This window comes from Protobothrops mucrosquamatus, unplaced genomic scaffold (genome assembly GCF_001527695.2).
Source record: "Protobothrops mucrosquamatus isolate PMUCROS unplaced genomic scaffold, P.Mucros_1.0 scaffold94, whole genome shotgun sequence".
Lineage (NCBI taxonomy): Eukaryota > Metazoa > Chordata > Lepidosauria > Squamata > Viperidae > Protobothrops > Protobothrops mucrosquamatus.
In genome coordinates this window covers 285,570-310,215 of record NW_015386469.1, presented here as the reverse complement: position 1 = coordinate 310,215, position 24,646 = coordinate 285,570, and the positions used below count along the sequence as shown (strand labels likewise).

At 35.6% G+C, this 24,646-nt stretch overlaps 1 protein-coding gene across 1 annotated transcript in view; it reads left to right on the top strand.

Annotated features, from left to right (window-relative positions):
* PPP1R12B (protein phosphatase 1 regulatory subunit 12B) overlaps positions 1-24,646 on the top strand; it is a 112,446-nt gene that overhangs the window by 10,602 nt on the left and 77,198 nt on the right. Inside the window, exons 2-8 of the mRNA XM_015812518.1 lie at positions 2,454-2,584; positions 5,551-5,669; positions 7,057-7,216; positions 10,929-11,073; positions 12,728-12,802; positions 23,387-23,460; positions 24,181-24,329. Coding sequence (XP_015668004.1) covers positions 2,454-2,584; positions 5,551-5,669; positions 7,057-7,216; positions 10,929-11,073; positions 12,728-12,802; positions 23,387-23,460; positions 24,181-24,329 — 853 coding nt within the window. The remainder of the gene's footprint in view (positions 1-2,453; positions 2,585-5,550; positions 5,670-7,056; positions 7,217-10,928; positions 11,074-12,727; positions 12,803-23,386; positions 23,461-24,180; positions 24,330-24,646) is intronic.

Genomic DNA, 24,646 nt, shown 5'->3' with positions numbered 1-24,646 from the left:
CTAGAACCTGACTTCCAGAAGCAGCATGGGTTCAGCCGGTTCTCCAAACTCAACAAAATTTAGCTACTGGTTGTACCGAACCGGTGTGAACCAACTGAATCCCACAACTGCTGATACTGCAAATTGTATAGATATGACTAAGTTGGTAATCTAGTCTACACTTCATATAGTTTTCTAAAAAATGTTATGTGATAGTATTAGTTGACTAAAACTACTATGGGTAGTAGCTTTCAGTGTTTCTCAGGCTGTCTGGATTATTGTGACGTGGAATATAAAAGGAATAAATATTAAAAAGCATGAATCAGAGAAAGAAAAAGATTATATATCTGTAAAAGTAAGCAAAAAGGAAAAGATGTATAAAGGTAAATAAAAAGGCTAACATTTATCTAAGAAAGTATGTATTGCATTGGTTAAAGACCAAGATTAAAAAAAATAAGCAGTGATTTGTGTGATGCATTCAAAACAACAGATGTGGACAATAGTAGAAAAAAGAAAAAATAGGAAAATTATTTTTACAAGGTGAGAAAAAAATAATTTCAGTTTAGGTCTTTACATCTCTATTGATCCTAGTATACCTTTTCTTGTATTATAAAAATAATGGAATAAATAGGCCCATCTATATAATATCTAGCAGTTGATATTGGGGTGGGCAGGTTGCAGTGGTGGGATTCAGCCGGTTCGCACCACTTCAGCAGAACTGGTAGCTAATTTTTTGTTGCCTAGGCCCGGAATGGACTTCTGGAAGCGGCATCCACACAGAGAGAACTGGTTGTTCATATATTTGAATCCCACTACTGGCAGGTTGGTTGACCGCTTACAGCTTGCAAACCACAATTTTTGTTCTACTCTATTAGAGCTTGCTATACAAAGTGAATTTCAGCTGTTAGGCTTTGCTTTGCCACTCAAATAAACATAGTAAGGGATTTAAACTGCAGTTAAATAAATAAGTAGTTCTATATGCTTCTCTCATGTACCAGTAAGAAAACTATTACTTCTGTTATTCTTGTGTACTGTATTTTATTTTTTATGGGTTTTGCATTTTAGCCAGTGGCTAAGAGAACATCCTGAAGCCATAGAATATAGGAGGTAGCATTCTGCAACTCATCAGATCATTTCCCAAAGAGTTCGTATGAGTCATATAGTATTTTTATTTTATGTGTTCTGGATATGTGAGCTCACCATTGTATTCTGGATTCTTATTAGTGGAATAACTTGTAAATTTATTTTCCATATTGATTATTTGCTTAGTCGTTAATTTTGTACTGCAGTTTATACTTGGTAGTTCTTTTTACACAATTGTATATAATTTATTTCCAAACAAATGTGCAGCACAAGCCTGATATTTGCTTAATATTTTAGCATGTTTGCAGAATGTCCCAATTTTGTGTCTTGGTAGACATAGTTCTTTATGGCATGTAGGTAGCATTGCCAAGTACTTTTTATTTCTCGTTTGAATAATTTGTCTGTTTAGTGGGAAGCCAGTATATTATACTTGTAAAAACAATTTATTTTATTCAATATGTATATCAGTTCTATTTTAGTATTCAGTGCACAAAATACACCTGACCTATCATAAAGTTTGCACATGTTATTTTCTTAAAGTTGTTTAGGTTCCTTGAACATTTTATGTTTGGAACCTACTTGAGAAGACAAACACTTTGTATTAGTGCAGATCTCTGATAAAGATAAAGATAGATTTATCTTTAGATTTGCCTTTGAGTTAGTGTTGACTCTGGGTGACTGCCTGGATAGATTTTGGAAGTGGTTTGCCATTGCCTCCTTCCTAAGCTGAGAGAGAGTTACTGGTCCAAGCTGGCTTTGTGCCTAAGGTGAGACTAGAATTGACACTCTTGGGCCAGTCACTCTTTGTCAGCCCCAGGAAGGAGGCAATGGAAAACCACTTCAAAAATTTTGCCAAAAAAACTTCAGACACCTCTCCACACTGTTGCCAGCAATAAAAAAAAAATCTCCAAACCTGACTCAAACACAAAAGCAAGCAAGCAAACAAACAAACAAAACCCTACTACGTTATTTTCTCTAAGTTAAGTAATGGTTCCTTTTTTCTAATTGGCTCTTAAGTATTTTGCAGAAATCTTACTTGCTTTAGTTCTCCCATATATCATTCCAGTGAATGTCCTGACATAATCTCTTTCATTGAAGCTTTCCTGGAACAACATGTTCCAACTTTTAATCTGCTTCTTGGATTTGATGCCATTCCTAAAATGAATACCAAAAGATCATTTTGCGGGGAGTTGACTCCTGGTCTGTTGGCATAGTGAAAGGAGAACCAGGCTGTATGAAGATATCAGTGGTTGCTGAAAGAAAGGCAGGCTCAGTATGGGAGTGAAGTCCCTGCTATCATTTACATCTGTTAAAACGGAAAGTGATATTTGCTCATTTTAATCTTTCTCTTTCTCTCTCTTTTCATTCCCACTTCCCTTCTTATTCCAAAGGCCTGTATAGATGAAAACCTGGACATGGTAAAATTTCTGGTAGAATATGGAGCCAATGTAAATCAGCAAGATAACGAGGGATGGACCCCACTTCATGCAGTTGCATCTTGTGGCTATCTGAACATAGCAGAGTGAGTGAGTTCAGTGTGACCTGGATACTAGAAAGAGTATTTGATTTATTTCAGTTTCAGATGTTGTGAGAGGAACAATAATTTTAAATGAATTCACAAGCAAGTACCTAAGAGACTAAAACATAGGTATATTTCTGCTTGTATGGATATGCTTTACAAAGTATTAGCTGAAGCAACAGAAATTATCAGCAGTCCTCTAAATCTTCAGTGCAAATGATGGAATGCTCAAAATAAGTAGAAAGATGGGATATAAACCCAATGAATAACGGGATCAAATTAATAAAAAATAATAAACTGAATGTGTCAGAATATTGCAATGGTAACCTGATTTTAATATTATCTCTCTGATTTACATTTTAAGACACTTCAGCAATGCATGAAGTCTTAAATTTAGGATGATTATGTTGTGTTGGTATTATTATTTAACAGCATCAAAAACACTACATGCAATTAGTTCCTTAGAGAAATCCTATGAAAAGTAAATAGGATCTTTGATACCAAAAGACTCTATAACATCAAAGATGTCGAATAGCTTCCAAATGCATATCAGCTGTTATTTCATTTTTGTGATGCTACAAAGGAAAAATTAATAATAACAGCAGCGGTAACACAAGTAGCCCTTATTTCTTTATTCATTAAATTGTTATGCCATCCATCTCACAGATACAGCAACTGTGGGTTGCTTACAATATTATAAAAAACTAAAAGTAATACAAAACAATTAAAATTATTAGGATTAGACAGGAAGCTAAAAGATGGTGGCAATATCGGGCTGGGGATCTTCTCTCTACCCTGTCAGCCACCCTTCAATGTAGCCCCAGGCCAACCAGCAGAACCAGGTTTTCAGGCTTTTCCAGAAGGCCAGGAGTGTTGGGGGCGAATCTTCAGCAGGAAACTGTTCCAGAGGACACGGGCCACAGCAGAAAAAGCTTTTCTTCTGAACCCCACCAGCTAAAATTCTTTGGCAGATGGGATCCAAACCAGGCTTCTTATATTGGAACTAGTGGGGTGAGCTAGTCCCATTAGGATGAGACTGCTCCTCAGATACTGTGGGCCATGCCATAGAAGGCTAATTAAAGCTAATGATCAACACCTTGAATTGGACCCAGAAACAAACTGGCAGCTCATGATGTTACGTCTGCCACCCGAGAGGCCTCCAGAACTATCTGGAGCATTTTGCATTAGTTGCATCAGTTGTGGCTTCCAAATACTTGGAGTACTCCCATGTAGAGCACATTGCAGTAATTCAATTGAGACACAAGTGACTGTATGCAGGGCCTCACAATCCAGGAAAGAGCGCAAATGGTGCACAACATAAAGTTTTGCAAAGGCTCTCCTAGCCACAACTCTTTGAGCAGGAGTGGTAAGGCTAGGAGAAACAACAGATAATGCATGGAATCTGTATGGAGTAGTGCAATCCCATCCATAACTAAAGATAATAAACCCCCAGATTCCAAGGCCCCTTGAGCCCACAGCCACTCCCTCCATCTTACCAGGGTTCAGCTGAAGTCTGTTGTCCCCCTTTCAGATCTCCACAGCCTCCAGACACCTTGAGAAGGCAGCTGTCACATCACTTGGATCACCAGGGATAGAGATGTAAATTTGAGTATCATCAGCATATTGATAATACCTCATTTAATGTCCACTCATTCAATGACTATTCGAATTTACTACGGAACTGAATGAGGAGCACTTATGATGGGTCCTCATAGTTCTGGCCATTACAGTGTCTCATAGTCATGTTATCACAATTCAGGCACTTGGCAACTGGATTGCAATTACAATGTCATAGTTCTGAAGTCATGTGGTCACCATTTACGACTTTCACTGCTGTTTTCTAACAAGCAGAGTCAAGAAGGAAGCCACCAGAAGGTTGCAAATGGTAATCCTGTGACGGCGGAACCCTGTGACCATGTGGGATTTGCCTAATGAGAGCAACTGGGACTGCTATTATAAATCAGCATAATTATGTGGTGTCATGCCTCACAGAGAAGTCCTGGTCCCAAGGGTTATTAGTAAGCAAAGACTACCTGTAATAAAGCAAAGCCTAATCCTCACTTTCTGATAAGGTTGATGAATCTCTGATAATAAACATACTTTAATTCCCCTATCCAAGCTGGAAAAATAGGTTGAAAATTCCAGCCCAGTTTCCATTGGTGATAGAATTATAGCATGTTACTGTCCTGAGCCTTGGGTCCTTGGTTTCTGGGAAATGGTATGGTCCTCAGTTTCAGAAAGTTCTTATTCTACCCATTATTACAGTATCAATAATAGGAATATAACACTTTCAGAAGAATGCCACTGTACAAGAATGTTTCTTTGAAAACAGAATTATTGTAATGGGATGGGATGGTGAGTTCCATATTTGCCAGTCTCTATTAGCTTTCTTTGATAAATATAAGCGTATGGTGATCCAGTGCAGTGATATTAAGAGTTCCTTTTACTGTTGGAACCATTTGAGATGTAAGGAATGCAAACTTCAGAAAATTAACAAGTGGAACTGTTGTCCATATTTTCCCTGGAGGTAAGTCTCACTAAACTCAGTGGGACTTATTTCTGATAAGATATGATTGCCTTGTAATATTTGATAATGATCTTTATAATACTGCAGTGGCAAGATGAATTTGAGATGAGAATACATAAATTAGCCAAACCATAAGAATCATAAGAATTGTAATCTTTTTTTTGCATAGAAAGGTTTGATGAACTAGAGATGCATATTTGGAATAAATGACCCCTTTACATTAAAAAATGAAGTAGTTTAATATTACTAACATGGGAAAAAATCCCTGGTTATTTCCAAAAGATTACAGACCTATTACAGTTTCTCAGTTAACTGAAAAATTAACTATCACTGCTTCTTTCCTGTGATGGAAGATTTCTTATCTGATGACTTGGTTTGTTTGAGGGCCACATAAATTAAGCTTGTGTTGAAGTGGAGTCTCATTTATTTTTCATCTATATAGGTACTTGATAAGTCACGGGGCCAATGTTGCTGCTGTGAACAGTGAAGGTGAAGTCCCATCTGACCTTGCAGAGGAAGCAGTCATGAAAGATTTGCTTTTGGAACAAGTAAAGAAGCAGGGTGAGGCTATTAGGCATCTCCTTATCATTAGATTTTGTTTGATGGGTTTTTTTCTTACTCTTTCTTCAGGAACAGAGATGCATGGCATGAAATACAATCCACTTATTCTTAAATTTGGCTCCACATCTTATTATGATTTTTAAAACATTCTGAAAATATATTAAAATATTGCATATGTAATAGGTAATTATTGTAGAACGAATTTTGTATATGTGTAAAACAAAATTTTGCACCAACATATCGGTTTTCTGTGGGATGCTTACAAAACTTAACTATCCCATATGATCACTATCCAGTCTTCTTGCCCGGTAAATTTTTGGCATTGCAGCTTGAACTCTCATTCACTCTTTCTGTATAGACGTTCTAAGTATCCTCTGAAGAGGAGAAACCGAGTTTGATGACTGACATATGGAAAAAATGTTGCTTTATATTTCATATGAAATTACAAAGGATAATTTTATACAGACAGCTAGTCCATAGACCCTTGAGAGTTTTTTACAGTTTGGTGATTGGCCATTTACTGTATAGGAAATATGGATGGTTGCCCAATAGCTATAAAAAAAAGTACTGCGCAAAGTGCAGTTCTTGCCAATTACAGTATGTTATCTTGGAAATGAAGCCAATTTGATTCTCCTCAGCTGATGAAAAGCTAAATTATCGTTGATGGTCTTTTAGGTGTCTGCAAACTATTTGTTCCATTGATTTCTAAATATATTTAATTTTCTGTGGAATCTCTTTAAACTTTAGATAAAATGTGTCATTTTAAAAGTGTGACATAATATTATTTTTATATCACAATTATCAATATGCTAATTGGTTTATTCTCCTAAATAAACTTAGTATAAAAAAATTGTTCCATTCTCCCATAAAGATTCATATGAAAACATCTTGATATTTTGACTCTAGAGAAATGCTGAAATAGATAGTTTTGACTGGTATGTTTTTTTTTTTCATTTTCAGCGTGTTAATAATGTAACTAAGTTTCTCAGTAAGGAAATCAGTATGCTCTGAAAGTGGGAATTTTAGTAGATTTATTTCACCCCATGAGATGGAAACTGGCTTTTCTATCATTGATTATAACTTTCTGCAAATATTCCATGCACAAACACCTCAGTATTTTGTTGATGATGAGGAATAATCATTGGCCATACAAACTAGCAATTGTGCCAGTTCTTCTTCAGAATGACTTGAAAGCATCAGATATTATTCAGTAGAATTATAAATAGCTATACCCCTAAGAGCAAAAAAAAATGTTTTTAAAAATATGTAGTCAAAAAAAACTTAATTTTGCTCCCATTGTAATAATGTGGATATTTATCTCCCCTTCTGTTTTATCATTTTTTGTTCTACCTCTAAGTGTTTTTACACCTGCAGTCTGTTTCTCCAGGAGTGGATCTTGATCAGGCCAGAAAAGCAGAAGAACAACAAATGTTGCAAGATGCCCGACAGTGGCTAAATAGAAGGAAAATTGAAGAGAGAAAGCACCCTCGAACAGGTGCTACTGCTCTCCACGTAGCTGCAGCTAAAGACTACTGTGAGGTGATGAGGTACTGATCTCTTTTTATTGTCTGCTATACTAAACGATGGGAATAACTGCAACCAAAAAGAGTTACATGGCTGGGTTCAAATATACTGTAAGCCGTAATGTAGTTGGTTAGGTTTTAGCTTATTTTGTCAGTTACTGATATGATTTATATGGTTGCCCATCTCATATCAGTGACTCTGGGTAGGATTCAAGATTTAAAATATTGACATCCATGCTTAAGATCACAAATCATTAAAAACCACCTCACCAGCAGAGTTCATATAACCAAATCCTGGCCCAGATGCCTGGGGAAATGACCAGGTTTTCAGAGCCTTTCAAACGGCTTACAGGAGTAGAATTCCAGAGAGATGCTATTGTACAGAGCAGGTACTTCCACAGAGAAGCTACCATAATACATTAATTGATGAAAGAAACCCAAAGCATCTCTTCTTTTCTGGGCCTAGTGAAGCAGGCAGAAACTATGGGAAATTTAGTTAAACATTAGCAAAATAGTCAAACCCAGTCATTGTGTTAGAATTTAATAAGATTGTTATGAACTAGTGGGGTGGCACCCCTAATGCTCCTCCACTTGTTATTATTGTTCTGTTTTAGTTTTGCTTCTATAGTTTTAAATGTTTTTAATAATTATTAGATAATGGCTTTAGATAATGACTGTTCTATATTTCTCTTGTTCTACTGGATTGTTGTCTGCTGTGAAATGGGCAGCTATATAAATTTAAAAGGATCTATGTTCAAATACCAATGTCTAGGCCATTTAACCACTCAAACACAATATTGTTTATAATAAAAAAAATCAGATACTAGACTGATATATGCCCTCAATTTATGCCCTACCTTGTAAGAATGAAATAGGCACCAAGTTTCACTTGTTTATTTTCCTGATTTTATGAAGTTAACTTTGACATCTATTTTTCAGATGGTATTTCTTTTTTTTATGTATTGGTCATAACCAAGGTAAAAATTTAGACAAATATTCAAATACAATACAGGAATGGTAAGTAAATACAAATTAGGGTTCTACTTTTAGGATAGAGGCTTACCCACACACTACAGTGATTTTTTGCTATGTAGGAATAAGATTTGCTTGTTTTATCAACTTCAGAGAAAATATCAGTTAACTTGCGCGTAATATCTGCCTGCTTTTTTGCTACTGTCGCGTACTAAAACCAGAATGGTAGTATTGGAAGCATCAGCATTTGAAAAACTTTACTGAAGAACACATTTCCTTTGTTCATTAAGTGCTCATTTTTTGGGAAGCAGAACTTTTTGATCTCAGTTTTGAATGCTTGCTTTCTGTATTTGCCAGTGCTGTGTAAACCACTTTACAGTAATACATTTTTTTCCTTATTTTTTTATTCCTTTATTACTTCCATTCAAGAAATGTCTTACGTTTTACATTTGAACATTTCCTAGACCTAGAATGATTCCTTTGAGTTTTCAGAAATATCAGTATTAAGAGATCCTGGAATCTCTGAAATTTATTATTTTTATTTTGTCTTCTAAGAGATTTTGTAGTGATATGGAAGGGTGCTGAGTTCTAGTTCTTTACAACAATTCCTCTTAGGCTGAATTACTTAATTTTAGATTCTTAGAAACTAATGGGATAGCAGTTATGACTTGATTTATGGAGTATTGATTTGGAACTGACCTCCAGTTGAAGCAATGCTATAATTGTATATGTGTCCTGCACCATATATTAAGTTCAGTAATATATGTATATAGGTTCCTTTTGGGGTAGTAGTAAGAAAGTAACATTAACTGTCACTTGAAACAGAATGTTGCAGTAACTTGTCTAATCCTTCCATCTGTCAATGCTGGAGAACAACTGTCCCAGGCGGGAGGGGGTATCAAATGGGGAATTACCATTGACTTGTTACATAAACACAAGCCAGCCTTTGAGCCTTATTTAGTCTTTCCCAGATATATCTGCCAATCTGGGAAGATTCCTATGAACTTGGCATAGAGTAATAAAATACATTTGTGCTAGTTTAAACTCTACAACTTCAAAACAGTGCCTCCTACTCTCCACCACTTGCAGGCTACCCAGGATGATTTGTGATGGAATATAGTCTGGATTCCCAGGAGAGTGGGGCTGCTTTCCAGAGGGCAAAGGAATGGAAGAGCTTTGTTTGCCATGAAGAGAGTTAAAATGACTCCTCCCTAGCTATTCCCAGGGTATATCTGTATTTATGAAAATAGTAGCTTTAGGCTGGCAAGATCCTGTCTATAGGTGAAGAACAGTAAAGGAAACTACTCTTAAGTAACTCCATGTGTCATTCTTGGTTCGTGGGGTCTGACAGGATTGATAGTATTATCATTCTCTTCACACCAAACACATTCACTACTTGAACCTAATAGTTCTCCCTCCATGGCATATTAGTATATATGGACCTAGATCACTCACAAAGGATGTTCTTCATTTTATCAAGTTCCCAGGATTAGACAAATCTCAGATGTTATCACAAGATGCCATCTCTTCAGAGTCCAGCCAGCCAGCTAGCCAGCCAGCATTATAATTACAAAATAAGCTGTAATGATATTGTTAATAAAGTGCTTAGAGAAGTCTTAGTGGCCAATGCTAAGCCCTTTGGGCCCAATTGTATCCAAAAGTGACATTGCGGCTGGATGACATTCCACTAATACAATAGATGCCAAGAAGTACCAACTTTTTCTTAATACTTATCATCACAGTTTCGACTCAGATATGAGCTTACTACATACAATGGCCAATTGTGTTATTTATTTTCTGCAGCACTATTTTATATGCCCTTCTTTTGATTTTTCTCCCAGATCCAAGGCTCCTGGATCAGCAGACAGGAAGAGGCCACTTGAGAACTATCCCATCTAGTGCCTTCATCACACCTATATTGCATTAGTTAGTTAGGTACTCAATAAAATTGTTTGTTAAATTGTCTGTTCATTTCCTAAGCACCCTCTGAAAGCCAGGTGGGCCATTTTAATGGCTCCTGAAGAATTTGGTGGGGCTAACAAATCATGATTACACGAAAATTATCTGATCATTCTGTAATACCTTCTGCCTTCAGAACCTCGTTGGCTCTGAGTTCAAGAGATGCAGAATATATGAATCAGACCTGTTATAATCTGGATTGATTTTAGACCCATGGTTGTAATAGTGGCCATGAAATCATAAACTGCTTCTGACTCATTCCCAGGTTATGCTAAGAAAGACTCCATCCAGAAGAAACAACAACTAGAGATAAAACATTTGCAAGTCTTAGCTTTAATTTCAGACATGACTGGAGATGACCTCTGAATATGTTTGTGCTGAACTGCAGTTAAATTAGACCATGGTGGGCTAAATAATTTTGTCATAAGATTAATTTATGATAATTTTAAATGTCATTGTGCAGAAGTTAATCCACAAGATAATGCCACTGCTTCAGCTTTGGCTGGTTCTGAGATTTGCTTCTGCTTGTCTAAGGCATTTCCTAAAAATCTGTTTGAGCTCTCTTTTTCTCAGATTCTTCAATTCCATCTCTAAGGTCAATCATTAATTACCATCATTGTTAGGAAGAAGCTATTTTATCCTTTACCTTAAACTTGACTTCTTTTTTACCATTTAGAGCTGTCTACTTGATCACACTGATCTCTATCATAGGATAAGCTTCATTCACAAAGCCACTGCATGCTGCTTACAGTGTTTACTAACTTACAAGACTGAATTGCTGCCATCTTTGCTATTTTTTCCTTAGACTCTTGATACAAGCTGGGTTTAATGTAAATATTCAGGACAATGATGGATGGACACCACTCCATGCTGCTGCACACTGGGGGGTGAAAGAAGCTTGCACTATTTTGGCTGAAGCACTCTGTGATATGGACATCAGGAACAAGCTGGTTAGTGAGTCTTAGACTAGCAACATACCATAAATACTCCCAAAGAGGAAGGATTTTTTTTTAAAAGAAATGTTGACTATGTTTCTTTGTCAACTAAACAAGCTTTAAAATTGATTTATGTTATTATCGGTGGTTCAGCATTACTCAACAATTAAATTGATTGCATTATGTACATTTTATGCTCTGTATCAGGTAAAAATGTATTCTTTATGCTGTTTATAATACTATTTTCTTCTGTTTTGTTTATTTTTAAATTGTAAATTTAACCTGACTATGACAATGGGTTTACTGTAATAGTTCGCTTAATATCTTCAGGGCCAACAGCATAAACAAAAATATTCATTCTTTTTTTGTCTTTTATAAAATGAGTATTATAAAATTTCTTTTTGTTATTCTTCCCATTTTGGGGAAGAAAACATGAGAAAGGATCCAAAACTATATAGGAGAAAGTGATGGGTAAACTGTTAAGGTTCTTGGGGCAAAATCAATTTTGTTATAAATATAATATATAGGAAAATCAGGCATATATATTTTTAAGGAAATAGTGAAAAAGAGACAAGCGAAACTTAACTAGAAAGCATGATAACAATGGTGATCATGTTTGAATCCAACTTTAAGATAATTTTAGCACAACATCTAGATTTCCTGCTAATAGTCCTGAAACCAGTGATTCATATTTTCTTCTTTAATTTTAAAACCCAAACAATAGCAATCCTCCATGGCCATTCTGTTTCTCTGTTTAGGTAAGGAAATATCTCCAAAAGGATGACCTAATGTGTAATGGATTGTCCAGTATACTGCTAAAACTCTTATGTATTTAATGGTTTGTAACCCGCAATTGGGCAAAATGGTACCTTACATGAGGACAGGCGTATCTCAAGTGGGCTGATTTACAGAATGCATCCAAAATCTGGGACCCATGTCTTCAATGAGATTGAAATTTGGCAAAGTTAATCAGTGCTACTATACTGCTATGCTGCCTTGGTCAGCTGAAGTCACGTGGTCAGGATTTCCAATGCACCCTGCCAGCTTCCTACAAGGAAAGCTGGCAGGAAGTCACTGTCTCTCCCAATGCTTTTTTGCCCACTTGCGTTCATTCTGTTTTTTTGTTTAGGTAAGAAAATATCTCTGAAATGATGACGCAATGGGACATGGGTTAACCATTTAATATTAAGATTAGCACTGGCATAATCTTTAACCATGGACTAACATGGAGAAATTGTCACAGAAAGAAGAATGATTGGAAATTGGATTAGGAATATTGTACCTGCTCTAATTCATCTGATACAAAATATAATTTTGATACTATTGCTATAGCATGTTTTTATTTGGGGTAACAGTATCTGATATTTTGACATCCCAATATGTCTAATAGCCATATACGGTATTTCCTGTTCCATATTTATATCTGGCTATATAATGAAAAATACATACTAAAATACAGGTATAAGCTAATTTGGCAATGAGTACAAGTTAAAATACATGGAAAGCATTTCTAAGAAAAAGAGTTACCTTGAAATTTTTTCCAATTCTTGCCAAGTAGTTTTCCATATTTTTAAATTTGTTTTTCACAAAGACACAAAGAATCTTTTTCTCATGTTAAAGAAATGCCAAGTCCAGAATAAATATTTGCTATTGTTATACATGCCTTTAGGGTCAAACACCATTCGATGTTGCTGATGAGGGATTGGTTGAACACTTAGAGATGTTGCAGAAGAAACAGAATATGGTAGGTTCTGGGTACCCCTCTTAATCAAAAAAATTTTGTGCATGTTATTCTTATTATTTCTTAGATAGTGGAATGCAACGAAATGTGTGTTTTGTGATAGTTACATATGAAGCATAAGTGTTGACTGAAGTGGTTTATAAACAGTAACAATAACATAGATAAAATTACTTTTTTTGACTGATTATGTGCGACCAACTCATTAGTGACCAAAAAGATAGATATTTTCCAGTGCAATCTGTCCCTAACCTTCAGATCTTTCAATAGTGTACTCATCACCACCGTTACTGAGTCCATCCACTTTGCTGTTAGTCATCCTCTTTTCATTCCTCCCACCTTTCCTAGCATTAGAGCCTTCTGTCTAGGGAACTAGCTTTCCACCTAATATGTTACAGGTAGGATAATCTGAGCCTGGCCATTTGTTCTCAAGTGATAATTCTGACTTGATTTGTTCAATGATCCTTTGTTTGTTTTCTTGGCTGGCTATAGTATTCTCAGGAGTCTTCTCTGACACCAAACTTAAAAGCCTCAGTATTTTTCCTATCCCACCTCTTTGAAGTCCACTTTTCATTTCCATGGGGAGTCATAGGGAATAGACCCATCACAGCATTTGAATATCTTTTCATGGTTGCTCTAAAAGAAGATGAATGTGAATTTAAAATGGCCTGAGAGACAGAGAGAGAAACATATGTGTGTAGTGTTCATTTTCCTTACATTGCAACTAGTTTATACCAGTTCTGAAAATGTTGCCATTTACATGTAAATATATGAATGTGTATAATATATGTGGGTGATATACATACATAACACACATACCAGATTTATACATATACATTTGCCAAATGCCACACTTCTGCAAATGGCAAGGTCAGGACAAATATGCATTACAAATTAATATCTATTGATTAAAACTGATGTCTGTTACCTAAAATTATAAAATTGTTTCTGTTACCTGTTCACTCAGAGCCATTCACAGTCTCTCACAGAAACCATTTTCATACAGAGAAATACACTATTTGCATTTCTCCTCTCAGCAAAAAAAAAGAGGGGAGAAACACAATGGCAATGGGGCAAGAGAAAAGTATAGCTTTATAGGAAATGCTATTAAACAGAATGTGGAGGACAGTACTAGATGGAAATGAGGGGAGAGGAAGAAGTAACTGAAGAATGAAAGTAAAGAAAAAGCCATGTTTAGCTATTTCAAAAACAATTAAAATTCCCTATATCAGTGTTTCTCAACTTTAGCAATTTAAGATATGTGGATATCAACTCCCAAACTTCCCAGCCAATATGTTGTGAATTCTGGGAATTCAAGTCCACATAACTTAAAGTTGTTAACTGGATAAACAGTCCATTCCACGTTGTCTGGTTTTCTGAGAGATTTTTTTTCAAAAATTAGCAGTGGTATCTGTATTCATTTTTCCATTAGTTTGTTTTCCTACGATTGTCTATTTTTCTTAGGGAATGTGGGTTATCTCCCCATTTCATAAATTATTTAAAAAAAAAAAACACAAAAAAAACCCCAAAAAATATTCTAAAAGGGTAAATTAATTCTGAAACTTTCTCACTGAAGGAAATAATTTGGAACTATAATATTAGTATAATTTAATAATGAAAAATTCATTTCTGAAAAGGAATAGAGATTCTTTTTTTCTAAAAATGCTGAAACCCCTTCCTTTGTATGTGTGTATATGTGCGTAGGCCAATATAGAAGTTTATCTAACATAAATAACTTCTGTTTCAGAAGAATACAAACATTTTTGTTTCATTTTTTCTTCAGAATAATAATGCATAAAACATGAAAATGATCTTGCTACAAAAAGGGGTAGCATATTTCCTAGTACAGTAATTGAAAGTCCTCCAGGTTTTGTTACTTTAGAGACTGGTCCAGTTCCAGTTTATGCTATACTTATGTTTATGTACTTATGTTCAGATGCAAAATATTGAAAGTTAATTCTGCCTTGAGGCTTAAAGTGTAAGGTTTGTAGGTTGAAAAGAAATCAGGAGAAATCATAGAGGTGGTACAGATAGTCTATGACTTATGTAGGTTCCTCATTTGGCCAGTCAGCTTCTTTTTTCTTTCCTCAGCTCTTTCCTTTAGCTAGACCAGGAAGCCAACCCTACCATTCAAGAAACATTTAATTTTGCTTACTGATTGGTCTCCTGAATTTAATTATGTATGTGTGTAAATATATGTTAGCATATTTTAGAACCTAACAGCTTCAGTGTGTTTAAACTTTTGACTTATTCCAATTTAACAGAATAAAAGAATAACAGAGTTAGAAACTTTGGAGGTCTTCTAATCCAACCCCTGCTTCTTCAAGCAGGAAACTCTATACCATTTCAGACCAACACTTGTCCAATCTCTTCTTAAAATCCTCCAGTGTTGGAGCACCCACAACTTCTGGAGGCAAATCGTTCCACTGATTAATTTTTCCTTAGTTCTAAGTTGGTTCTCTCCTTGATTAGTTTCCATCCATTGCTTCTTGTCCTATCTTGGTGCTTTGAAGCATATTCTACCTTCAGGTGCTTTGGAGAATATTGATGCTTTGGTTTCATATTTCAAAAGCAGATTATTATGAGGTAATGGGGTTGGACTAGAAATGCCTTGATGTTTTTGTTGTGAAAAACTTAGTGNATGGACCTAGATCACTCACAAAGGATGTTCTTCATTTTATCAAGTTCCCAGGATTAGACAAATCTCAGATGTTATCACAAGATGCCATCTCTTCAGAGTCCAGCCAGCCAGCTAGCCAGCCAGCATTATAATTACAAAATAAGCTGTAATGATATTGTTAATAAAGTGCTTAGAGAAGTCTTAGTGGCCAATGCTAAGCTCTTTGGGCCCAATTGTATCCAAAAGTGACATTGCGGCTGGATGACATTCCACTAATACAATAGATGCCAAGAAGTACCAACTTTTTCTTAATACTTATCATCACAGTTTAGACTCAGATATGAGCTTACTACATACAATGGCCAATTGTGTTATTTATTTTCTGCAGCACTATTTTATATGCCCTTCTTTTGATTTTTCTCCCAGATCCAAGGCTCCTGGATCAGCAGACAGGAAGAGGCCACTTGAGAACTATCCCATCTAGTGCCTTCATCACACCTATATTGCATTAGTTAGTTAGGTACTCAATAAAATTGTTTGTTAAATTGTCTGTTCATTTCCTAAGCACCCTCTGAAAGCCAAGTGGGCCATTTTAATGGCTCCTGAAGAATTTGGTGGGGCTAACAAATCATGATTACACAAAAATTATCTGATCATTCTGTAATACCTTCTGCTTTCAGAACCTCGTTGGCTCTGAGTTCAAGAGATGCAGAATATATGAATCAGACCTGTTATAATCTGGATTGATTTCAGACCCATGGTTGTAATAGTGGCCATGAAATCCTAAACTGCTTCTGACTCATTCCCAGGTTATGCTAAGAAAGACTCCATCCAGAAGAAACAACAACTAGAGATAAAACATTTGCAAGTCTTAGCTTTAATTTCAGACATGACTGGAGATGACCTCTGAATATGTTTGTGCTGAACTGCAGTTAAATTAGACCATGGTGGGCTAAATAATTTTGTCATAAGATTAATTTATGATAATTTTAAATGTCATTGTACAGAAGTTAATCCACAAGATAATGCCACTGCTTCAGCTTTGGCTGGTTCTGAGATTTGCTTCTGCTTGTCTAAGGCATTTCCTAAAAATCTGTTTGAGCTCTCTTTTTCTCAGATTCTTCAATTCCATCTCTAAGGTCAATCATTAATTACCATCATTGTTAGGAAGAAGCTATTTTATCCTTTACCTTAAACTTGACTTCTTTTTTACCATTTAGAGCTGTCTACTTGATCACACTGATCTCTGTCATAGGATAAGCTTCATTCACAAAGCCACTGCATGCTGCTTACAGTGTTTACTAACTTACAAGACTGAATTGCTGCCATCTTTGCTATTTTTTCCTTAGACTCTTGATACAAGCTGGGTTTAATGTAAATATTCAGGACAATGATGGATGGACACCACTCCATGCTGCTGCACACTGGGGGGTGAAAGAAGCTTGCACTATTTTGGCTGAAGCACTCTGTGATATGGACATCAGGAACAAGCTGGTTAGTGAGTCTTAGACTAGCAATATACCATAAATACTCCCAAAGAGGAAGGAATTTTTTTAAAAAGAAATGTTGACTATGTTTCTTTGTCAACTAAACAAGCTTTAAAATTGATTTATGTTATTATCGGTGGTTCAGCATTACTCAACAATTAAATTGATTGCATTATGTACATTTTATGCTCTGTATCAGGTAAAAATGTATTCTTTATGCTGTTTATAATACTATTTTCTTCTGTTTTGTTTATTTTTAAATTGTAAATTTAACCTGACTATGACAATGGGTTTACTGTAATAGTTCACTTAATATCTTCAGGGCCAACAGCATAAACAAAAATATTCATTCTTTTTTTTGTCTTTTATAAAATGAGTATTATAAAATTTCTTTTTGTTATTCTTCCCATTTTGGGGAAGAAAACATGAGAAAGGATCCAAAACTATATAGGAGAAAGTGATGGGTAAACTGTTAAGGTTCTTGGGGCAAAATCAATTTTGTTATAAATATAATATATAGGAAAATCAGGCATATATATTTTTAAGGAAATAGTGAAAAAGAGACAAGCGAAACTTAACTAGAAAGCATGATAACAATGGTGATCATGTTTGAATCCAACTTTAAGATAATTTTAGCACAACATCTAGATTTCCTGCTAATAGTCCTGAAACCAGTGACTCATATGGATGCTGCACTTTCCTGCAAGACAACAGCTTCAGTGGACAGTTGAAGAACGTATGGAGTATCTGTGCCTCGTATGGTATCAAGACCAGAATTCAATAGGTCCTTCACTAATAACTTGAAGTTCTTTCTAGGAATGCAAGATGCTGTATTTGAACAAATAAGATAGCAAAATGTTTCAACTGAAGGACAGAAAGAACTTGGTAAGGTAGATATAAATACAAGAGAATGTAGCAGGACAGCCCTAGCTTAAAAAAAAAGAATAAAGAATCCCTCCCTAAACGATCCTGAATTAAATGACAAATTGCAATTTTTTTTTAAAAAAAAGATCTCCAAAACACAAGACAATCACAGCACATGGATTGAAAAAATAAGTAATTGGAGGTTAAAAGGAGACCTCATGGAGACTTCTTCATAATTGCATAAGTGAATTGAAGCTAGTGTACATAGAAAACATCATGAGAAGTACCCAAACAGATTTGAAACCAGCTAATTTATCTGACAATATAAATGCCTCTGGACTGGGCCCATCAGTTCTCTGAAAAGTTCTGATTTGTTTTTTTAAACTCTTGTGGGTAGTCTGGTTGACGAAGAAAATATGGAATTCAGTAATTTTCCTTTGTTACTTGGGAGCTTTATTTCCTATTTTCTAGGACATAAATGCACACAATAGGTTGTCATCTGCTTCTATATTTTATCTGTTTTCATTGTGACGAGTTGTAGCTAATGAGAATTTCAAAGTCGGTTTATACATTTTTATGAAAAGAAAAATCAGTTAGTGACATACTAATCCGTAGACTACTGAAACTTTAGTTGTGATGATCTTTACCTGGACAAAATGATGCATCATAGGGCAACAATTTTTGAACCAAGATACCTCAAATGGGGTAATTTGTGTGATTTACATTTTCAACATTCCATGACTGTTTTCCAGCCAATCTCACAATCCCTCCCTCACCCAGCAGCAATGAATTGACTCATTGGTTGACTCTTAAAGAAAAAAAAAACAAGTTTAAGGTGCATGAAGAAAGGGCTGGATATTTTTATTGCTTTATGTGCCCCTTCTCTGGCACGCAAACATGCGGTGTATCACTGGTTAAAAAAAATTAAAATAAGTGGTGGTGATGTCATAGTCAAGAGATGACTCCAAATATCAAGATGCAGCAAGGAAGAGAGAGGTCAAGAAACTGAGGATGAAAAGGCTGCACATCTCCAGAATCATAAAAGTGCAGAATAAGGAAGTAAGAAAAGATGGAGGAGGAAAGGGAAGATCAACTTAGTATGTGAGAAACACTAATTACTGCAAAAGTTTATCAACATGACAATACCTGCCTTCAACAACAAGCACCTCAACAGAGAAAGAGCGAGGCAAAATGCATGACTTGCACAATGTAATATTTTGGTTGATATTGGCGGCGTGGCCAAAGTCTGTCACTATCATTCCCTGGAGAAACTGCCAGTTTCAGCTGTATATAGGGAAAGGTCAGGATAGATAATTGGTATCCTCTGTCTTACGAACTCCTCAATTAAAGTAGCAGTGATAAATCAATTATCTTGCTATTCTTTGTTTTTTTAATAAAAAGATATTTTCTTCTTTAATTTTGAAACCCAAACAATAGCAATCCTCCATGGCCATTCTGTTTCTCTGTTTAGGTAAGGAAATATCTCCAAAAGGATGACCTAATCTGTAATGGATTGTCCAGTATACTGCTAAAACTCTTATGTATTTAATGGTTTGTAACCCGCAATTGGGCAAAATGGTACATTACATGAGGACAGGCATATCTCAAGTGGGCTGATTTACAGAATGCATCCAAAATCTGGGACCCATGTCTTCAATGAGATTGAAATTTGGCAAAGTTAGTCAGTGCTACTATACTGCTATGCTGCCTTGGTCAGCTGAAGTCACGTGGTCAGGATTTCCAATGCACCCTGCCAGCTTCCTACAAGGAAAGCTGGCAGGAAGTCACTGTCTCTCCCAATGCTTTTTTGCCCACTTGCGTTCATTCTGTTTTTTTGTTTAGGTAAGGAAATATCTCTGAAATGATGACGCAATGGGTCATGGGTTATCCATTTAATATTAAGATTAGCACTGGCATAATCTTTAACCATGGACTAACATGGAGAAATTGTCACAGAAAGAGGAATGATTGGAAATTGGATTAGGAATATTGTACCTGCTCTAATTCATCTGATACAAAATATAATTTTGATACTATTGCTATAGCATGTTTTTATTTGGGGTAACAGTATCTGATATTTTGACATCCCAATATGTCTAATAGCCATATATTTCCTGTTCCATATTTATATCTGGCTATATAATGAAAAAATACATACTAAAATACAGGTATAAGCTAATTTGGCAATGAGTACAAGTTAAAATACATGGAAAGCATTTCTAAGAAAAAGAGTTACCTTGAAATTTTTTCCAATTCTTGCCAAGTAGTTTTGCATATTTTTAAATTTGTTTTTCACAAAGACACAAAGAATCTTTTTCTCATGTTAAAGAAATGCCAAGTCCAGAATAAATATTTGCTATTGTTATACATGCCTTTAGGGTCAAACACCATTCGATGTTGCTGATGAGGGATTGGTTGAACACTTAGAGATGTTGCAGAAGAAACAGAATATGGTAGGTTCTGGGTACCCCTCTTAATCAAAGAATTTTTGTGCATGTTATTCTTATGATTTCTTAGATAGTGGAATGCAACGAAATGTGTGTTTTGTGATAGTTACATATGAAGCATAAGTGTTGACTGAAGTGGTTTATAAACAGTAAAAATAACATAGATAAAATTACTTTTTTTGACTGATTATGTGCCACCAACTCATTAGTGACCAAAAAGATAGATATTTTCCAGTGCAATCTGTCCCTAACCTTCAGATCTTTCAATAGTGTACTCATCACCATCGTTACTGAGTCCATCCACTTTGCTGTTAGTCATCCTCTTTTCATTCCTCCCACCTTTCCTAGCATTAGAGCCTTCTGTCTAGGGAACTAGCTTTCCACCTAATATGTTACAGGTAGGATAATCTGAGCCTGGCCATTTGTTCTCAAGTGATAATTCTGACTTGATTTGTTCAATGATCCATTTGTTTGTTTTCTTGGCTGGCTATAGTATTCTCAGGAGTCTTCTCTGACACCAAACTTAAAAGCCTCAGTATTTTTCCTATCCCACCTCTTTGAAGTCCACTTTTCATTTCCATGGGGAGTCATGGGGAATAGACCCATCACAGCATTTGAATATCTTTTCATGGTTGCTCTAAAAGAAGATGAATGTGAATTAAAAATGGCCTGAGAGACAGAGAGAGAAACATATGTGTGTAGTGTTCATTTTCCTTACATTGCAACTAGTTTATACCAGTTCTGAAAATGTTGCCATTTACATGTAAATATATGAATGTGTATAATATATGTGGGTGATATACATACATAACACACATACCAGATTTATACATATACATTTGCCAAATGCCATACTTCTGCAAATGGCAAGGTCAGGACAAATATGCATTACAAATTAATATCTATTGATTAAAACTGATGTCTGTTACCTAAAATTATAAAATTGTTTCTGTTACCTGTTCACTCAGAGCCATTCACAGTCTCTCACAGAAACCATTTTCATACAGAGAAATACACTATTTGCATTTCTCCTCTCAGCAAAAAAAAAAAAAAAAAGAGGGGAGAAACACGATGGCAATGGGGCAAGAGAAAAGTATAGCTTTATAGGAAAAGCTATGAAACAGAATGTGGAGGACAGTACTAGATGGAAATGAGGGGAGAGGAAGAAGTAACTGAAGAATGAAAGCTATTTCAAAAACAATTAAAATTCCCTATATCAGTGTTTCTCAACTTTAGCAATTTAAGATATGTGGATATCAACTCCCAAACTTCCCAGCCAATATGTTGTGAATTCTGGGAATTCAAGTCCACATAACTTAAAGTTGTTAACTGGATAAACAGTCCATTCCACGTTGTCTAGTTTTCTGAGAGATTTTTTAAAAAATTAATGGTATCCAGGGCTTTTTTTCTCGGAGAAAAGGTGGCGGAACTCAAACCTGGCCACGCCCTCATCAAACCCTAGGACCGCCCCTTTAGAGAACAGGAATGCAAGTAAAATTTGGGAGGGGCTATTTCCGGTGTGGGAGGGGCTATTTCCGGTGCGGCCGGCCCGGAAAAAGGTGCCGGAACGCCGTTCCGCCGCGTTCCGGCNCTCGGAGAAAAGGTGGCGGAACTCAAACCTGGCCACGCCCTCATCAAACCCTAGGACCGCCCCTTTAGAGAACAGGAATGCAAGTAAAATTTGGGAGGGGCTATTTCCGGTGTGGGAGGGGCTATTTCCGGTGCGGCCGGCCCGGAAAAAGGTGCCGGAACGCCGTTCCGCCGCGTTCCGGCTGAAAAAAAGCCCTGATGGTATCTGTATTCATTTTTCCATTAGATTGTCTATTTTTCTTAGGGAATGTGGGTTATCTCCCCATTTCATAAATTATTTTTTAAAAAAACAAAAAACAAAATATACTAAAAGGGTAAATTAATTCTGAAACTTTCTCACTGAAGGAAATAACTTGGAACTATAATATTAGTATAATTTAATAATGAAAAATTCATTTCTGAAAAGGAATAGAGATTCTTTTTTTCTAAAAATGCTGCAACCCCTTCCTTTGTATGTGTGTGTGTGTGTGCGTAGGCCAATATAGAAGTTTATCTAATATAAATAACTTCTGTTTCAGAAGAATACAAACATTTTTGTTTCAGTTTTTCTTCAGAATAATAATGCATAAAACATGAAAATGATCTTGCTACAAAAAGGGGTAGCATATTTCCTAGTACAGTAATTGAAAGTCCTCCAGGTGTTGTTACTTTAGAGACTGGTCCAGTTCCAGTTTATGCTATACTTATGTTTATGTACTTATGTTCAGATGCAAAATATTGAAAGTTAATTCTGCCTTGAGGCTTAAAGTGTAAGGTTTGTAGGTTGAAAAGAAATCAGGAGAAATCATAGAGGTGGTACTGATAGTCTATGACTTATGTAGGTTCCTCATTTGGCCAGTCAGCTTCTTTTTTCTTTCCTCAGCTCTTTCCTTTAGCTAGACCAGGAAGCCAACCCCACCATTCAAGAAACATTTAATTTTGCTTACTGATTGGTCTCCTGAATTTAATTATGTATGTGTGTAAATATATGTTAGCATATTTTAGAACCTAACAGCTTCAGTGAGTTTAAACTTTTGACTTATTCCAATTTAACAGAATAAAAGAATAACAGAGTTAGAAACTTTTGAGGTCTTCTAATCCAACCCCTGCTTCTTCAAGCAGGAAACTCTATACCATTTCAGACCAATACTTGTCCAATCTCTTCTTAAAATCCTCCAGTGTTGGAGCACCCACAACTTCTGGAGGTTCCACTGATTAAAATCAAGATTCAACCAAGAGAGGAACTAATCAAAGGTAGGTAACGAAGAACAGGATAGAACCACGAAACTTCGTATAAGATGGAAGTCCACGAAACCTCTTATAACTACGAAACCAAAGTATAAAGTTTTCGTCTAATAATACTCCATTACCCCAACCTGATCTTTACGGAACTACAAAAACAACACTTTTTGAATCACAGTGACTCAGTATGGTTGTTTCATATATGTATCTCAGTTTTATATATTTATCATAATAAATTCTCCTTACCTTAAACAAAATGAAGTGCTTAAAAGAGTTGCAATTCTGCCATTTGCCTATGCTGACATGCTAGACAGAACAGAAATAGCTTGTTAACATATTTTTCCAATTACATTTTTGACAGCTCCGTAGTGAAGAATCAAACAAATTAATTGAAGCTGATATGAATGGTAAAGTTCAAAGTGGATTTTTCAAAAAGTAAGATTATTTGTCCAAAATGTTTTTGTGTTTATTGTGAAATTTGATGTTAAATTAATGGAGTGGAGGAAGCGAGCACTAGAAGTTGAAACATAAGACTAGAATCCAAGAAACTTGAGTCCGTTCCCCATCCAGATGTGGATCTTACTAAGTGGGTTGGGTCAGTCATTATTTCTTAGCTCAGTCTACTATACCAAGTAGTTCTTAAGAGGAATAAAGTAAGAGGGAATACCCATATGTGATGTCTTGACTTCCTTGAAAAGTAGTAGAATATAAATTTTATAAATTAGTATAATTTAATTTGAGTTTCTAAAGTTCAAGTGCTTAAACAGAATTTTTTTGTTTAAAGCTGTGCTTAATTTTTAATGCTGTTTTATCAAAAAGTACTCTGCTCCAGGGCTAAAACTACTCATAATCTGTGCTATTGAATTTCAGTACTATGCTGATGCGATTCTAAAGAAACTGGCCAATTTCTTTTTAAAAATATATATTTTCCCTTCAAGTAGCTTTCTCTTCCTGTCCCATTATATTCATTAAAGCTATAAATTTGTGATACTGAAATGGGAGCATGAATTTTAATAAAGGGAATTAGTTAATCACTCTACTTTTCTGCAGAAATGATTTCATGTGTGGCAGTCTTACATTTTCAGTTTCTTAACCCGTTTAGTTACTTTGATTTTTTTTTGTTTCCCTAAATACTTTTCTTGGTTTTTACCTCAGCAAAGAGATTATTTATGAAGCGGATACTTTGAAATCGTTAGAGACAGAAGAAGAGAGCAAGGAATCTAGTAGTTCCAGCTCTGAGGAAGAGGAAGAGGAAGAAGCAGAAGAAGATGAAGTTTCAGAGTCAGATACTGAAAAGGAGGCAGGTAATATATTTATTTATTTAAATAAATAAGCAAAGTAATATATTTAAAACAGATTTTTTTTCCTTCTTTTATGAGCAAGAAAATTCTATGAAACTGCACTGTTGAAATCATTTTCAGAACTTTTACGTAAGCCTACAGCTTTAGACAGTCAGTTCAAATACAGAGTGTTGCTAGTTAAGATTAGTGACAATATTTTGCAATGTGAAATTCCTGTTTTTAGAATTCATCCCATCTTCCAGGTTTCTAGCTCTACTTTTCTGTGCCAACCAAATTAGCATTCCTTTACCATTAAGTAAATTTAAACCTGTTTGCTCCCT